This window comes from Eurosta solidaginis, chromosome 5 (genome assembly GCF_040869045.1).
Source record: "Eurosta solidaginis isolate ZX-2024a chromosome 5, ASM4086904v1, whole genome shotgun sequence".
In the NCBI taxonomy this organism is placed as follows: Eukaryota; Metazoa; Arthropoda; class Insecta; order Diptera; family Tephritidae; genus Eurosta; species Eurosta solidaginis.
In genome coordinates this window covers 178,998,361-179,001,736 of record NC_090323.1, presented here as the reverse complement: position 1 = coordinate 179,001,736, position 3,376 = coordinate 178,998,361, and the positions used below count along the sequence as shown (strand labels likewise).

The 3,376-nt window shown below is 36.8% G+C and overlaps 1 protein-coding gene across 1 annotated transcript; it reads left to right on the top strand.

The window, feature by feature from the left end:
• The first annotated feature begins 852 nt into the window (after positions 1-852).
• On the top strand, positions 853-1,871 carry LOC137253806 (uncharacterized). The gene is made up of 2 exons (XM_067791297.1): positions 853-1,143; positions 1,215-1,871. Exons 1-2 carry the CDS (start codon positions 925-927, stop codon positions 1,518-1,520), a joined length of 525 nt encoding a protein of 174 aa, XP_067647398.1. The 5' UTR covers positions 853-924; the 3' UTR covers positions 1,521-1,871.
• Positions 1,872-3,376: the final 1,505 nt, after the last annotated feature.

Below are 3,376 nucleotides of genomic sequence, written 5' to 3'. Positions count from 1 at the left end.
GCTAACTTTTGTATTTGTCATTATACAAGGAACTGTTGACTGTACTTGCCTTCTGCAGCGCATTTATCTTAATGTCCCGCAAAGGACGCTGCGATATTAAAATATTTCTTATTGCGAAAACTTTAAAACAAACTATCTTCGGAACGCCCCTTTGTCAAGGGCAGATAATGAATTTAATATAATCTCTAATTCTATCGATATTCATTTTTCGGTCTCGATTTCATATTTTCTGTATACTTAAAATTTAATATAATCTATTAATTTGGTAAATTTTAATTTACTCATAGTCTGTAAGAATATTTTTCATGTTCGTTGACTAATTCAAATAAACAAATATTACCTTATGAAAACCTCATTCAATATGAAACACAAGAACTACAAATAAATAAGCAACTATTCGAGAAACCTGCTCGTGAAGACTTTAGACCCTGCCAGATAAAGGCGAACGAGGCAAATGAGAATATTAAAGTAGCTCAAGCTAGGAAATAGATCAATTTGATGTTTAAACGTTGTAGGTGAATTACGGGACTAATTTAATTTTGAAGTACTACTACCATAATAGTGTAATAAATAAATAACATTGTGCCATACTTAATATTTGAGTTATATATTCGTCAGGACAATGCTTGCCGACCTAGCTACTATTTTATTTTTATATTAGCCTTGAAGCTAACGATATGATTGCAAAAATTGAGCCCATAAAATCATTTTAATAAATTGCAGACTGTACAAAATATTAAACCAAAAACATTTTGTTCTTAAATTTCACAACTAAGTATATAATTAATCAATTCACACGAATGTAAATTTTCTTACCCTTGCTATATAAAATAGCGCGTGAGCTCTCAAACCCAATTAGTGCAACAAGCTTAGTAGATTCAGGCCTATTGAAGTTTTCTACTACAAATTTTATTCACTAAAATAATGAAGTTATCAAAAATATTTTTTATAGCTTTGACTATCACCTTTGCTACTGTTGGAGCCCAGGAAGTAATTAGTGAACTAATAGCAATTGATGATGAACCATCCGAAGACCCAAATATCGAAGTCGAACAAATGACTCCTGAGAGTCGGGAGTTTTATAAATTACTAATCGCTTCAGGCTGGAAGGTTGAACAAGTTTTTGATTTGCCAATGAAAACGGTGATAGAATTAATTGATAATATATGCTAATTTATTTATATAAATATATATTTATTATTTAAATTTACTAGCATGACCAAAAGACCGAGAAAGAGGACAAACCAGAGTTAAATTCAACAACAGATAGGAAAGATGATAAGTTAAATTCAACAACAGCTGATGAAAATAATATTCAGCCACCGCAAGAGATGCCAGATCAAGAGACGCCAATCGAAAGTAGTGAAAATAAAATTCAGCCAGCCCAGGAGATAGCAGTTGAAAGTGCAGGCAATAAAAATCCACCGGTCAAAGAGCTTCCAGTTGATGGTACTAGCACAAAATTTTTGGATGCACTTCGAAAAGGTGGAAATGAAGAGAAACCGCAACAAGAGAACTAAAATATCAATGCTGAAAATGTTGAAAATCTAGAGCTACTGTACTTACATATATGAATGTAACTACTCACAGATATATCTACGGTCACTAGTCAAAATGGCCTAAGTCGAGATAGAATGATTCGCAAAATAAAGTACATATTGTAGATTTAATATTGTTCAATGGTTCGTATTTCCATTACTGATTTTAAATGCTAGTTGTGTATATTTGACATTTACAATCGAGATTTTAAGCGCTTTCTACAAACTTTTCGATGGCGTGACTTAAGACTTAGGTTGTTATGACTTGTGATAAATGTGCTTAACCCTTAAGTGTTTGATTTTTTCCAAATAAAATTTTCGATACTAAGTGGAGGACATTTGTGTTCATTTAAAAAACCGTACATCATAAAAAAGGGTTTCATACAGGTTACCCCTCGGCAGTTATTTGGCAACAACACCGAGCGTATTTCGGCCATGTAAAGCTTCTCGGTGGAAACTCACCTGCCTTGCAGATGCTGTTCGGAGTCGTCATAAATTTGTAGGAAAAATTTAAAGAACCGCTACGCAAATTGGAAGAGAAGCTCGGCGTAAAATTTCTTCGGAGGCTATCGCGTATTGCATTATTTTTTTATGTGAGCTTTTACACTGCTCCGCAAAATTTAAGAATAGCTCCGCTTTGAAAAAAATTTTTTTATTCTTCTTTTAGAAAAAGTATTCTCAAGCTACCGTTTTGTTCCTTTAAGCCTCCAATCAGATCATACTAAGATACAAACTTCCCAAAAACAAGGAAAACAGCTATTATAATAAGAAAAAAGTTATATTATATTTCGCCGTAGAAATCCATCCCTAAGTTAGACCTTTTATTTAACAAGACCATATCTCTCTATCTCATCCCGAAAATCATTCAGAATTGATCTCTGAAGGGTCCACAAATGATCCCGAAATTACCCAAACAGGATCACGGACGGATCCCGAAAATTATCCGGAAATGGTGGCGGAAGGGTCCCCAACTGATCCCGTAATAATCCAGAGGGTCACGAAATGACCCCGATGGGATCCCGAAGATCATCTAGAAATGATCCCTGAAGGGTCCCCAAATGATCCAAAAATAGTGCCGAAAAAGTCCCGCAATGACCCCGATGGGATCCTGAAAACCATCCAGAAATGATTCTGGAAGGGTCCTCAAATGATCCCGAAATAGTCAAGAAAAAGTCCCGAAATGACCCTGACGGGATTCCAAAATCATCCGGAAATAATGCCGGAAGGGTCCGCAAATGATCCCGAATACTATCCAGAAATGATACCGAAAGGGACCCAAAATAATATCGAAATGGTCCCGAAATAGTCCCAAAATGATCTAGATGGGATCCCGGGCTGATCCCCAAAACCATCCGGAATGTACTCTAAAGGGTCCGAAAATGATCCCGAAATAGTCCAGAAAATGTCCCGAAATTAGCAAGACAGGAAGCCGGACGTATTCCGAAAGGAAATGAAATGATTCCGGAAGAGTCCCTAAATGATCCCGAAATAGTCCCGAAATGACCCCAACGGGATCCCGGACGGACGCCGATTTATATACAGGAATGATGCCGGAAGGGCCCCCAAATGATCTCGAAAAAATCCCCAAAATGACCCTGAAGGGATCCCAAAAAAGGCCCGTAATGACACTGACGGGATCCTGGACGAATTCCGAAAACCATCTAGAAGTGATACCGACGGGATGACCCCGACGGGATTACAACTAAGGTGAAGCTAATTATAAAAGCATGTTAACAAGGCAGCAGGCGCGTTGAAGCGGATAAAGAGTTATAAACAAACATACAGGTAAAGCTAATAAAAGCGTGTTAATGAAAACAATTGAAGGAAGGCGGATCGCG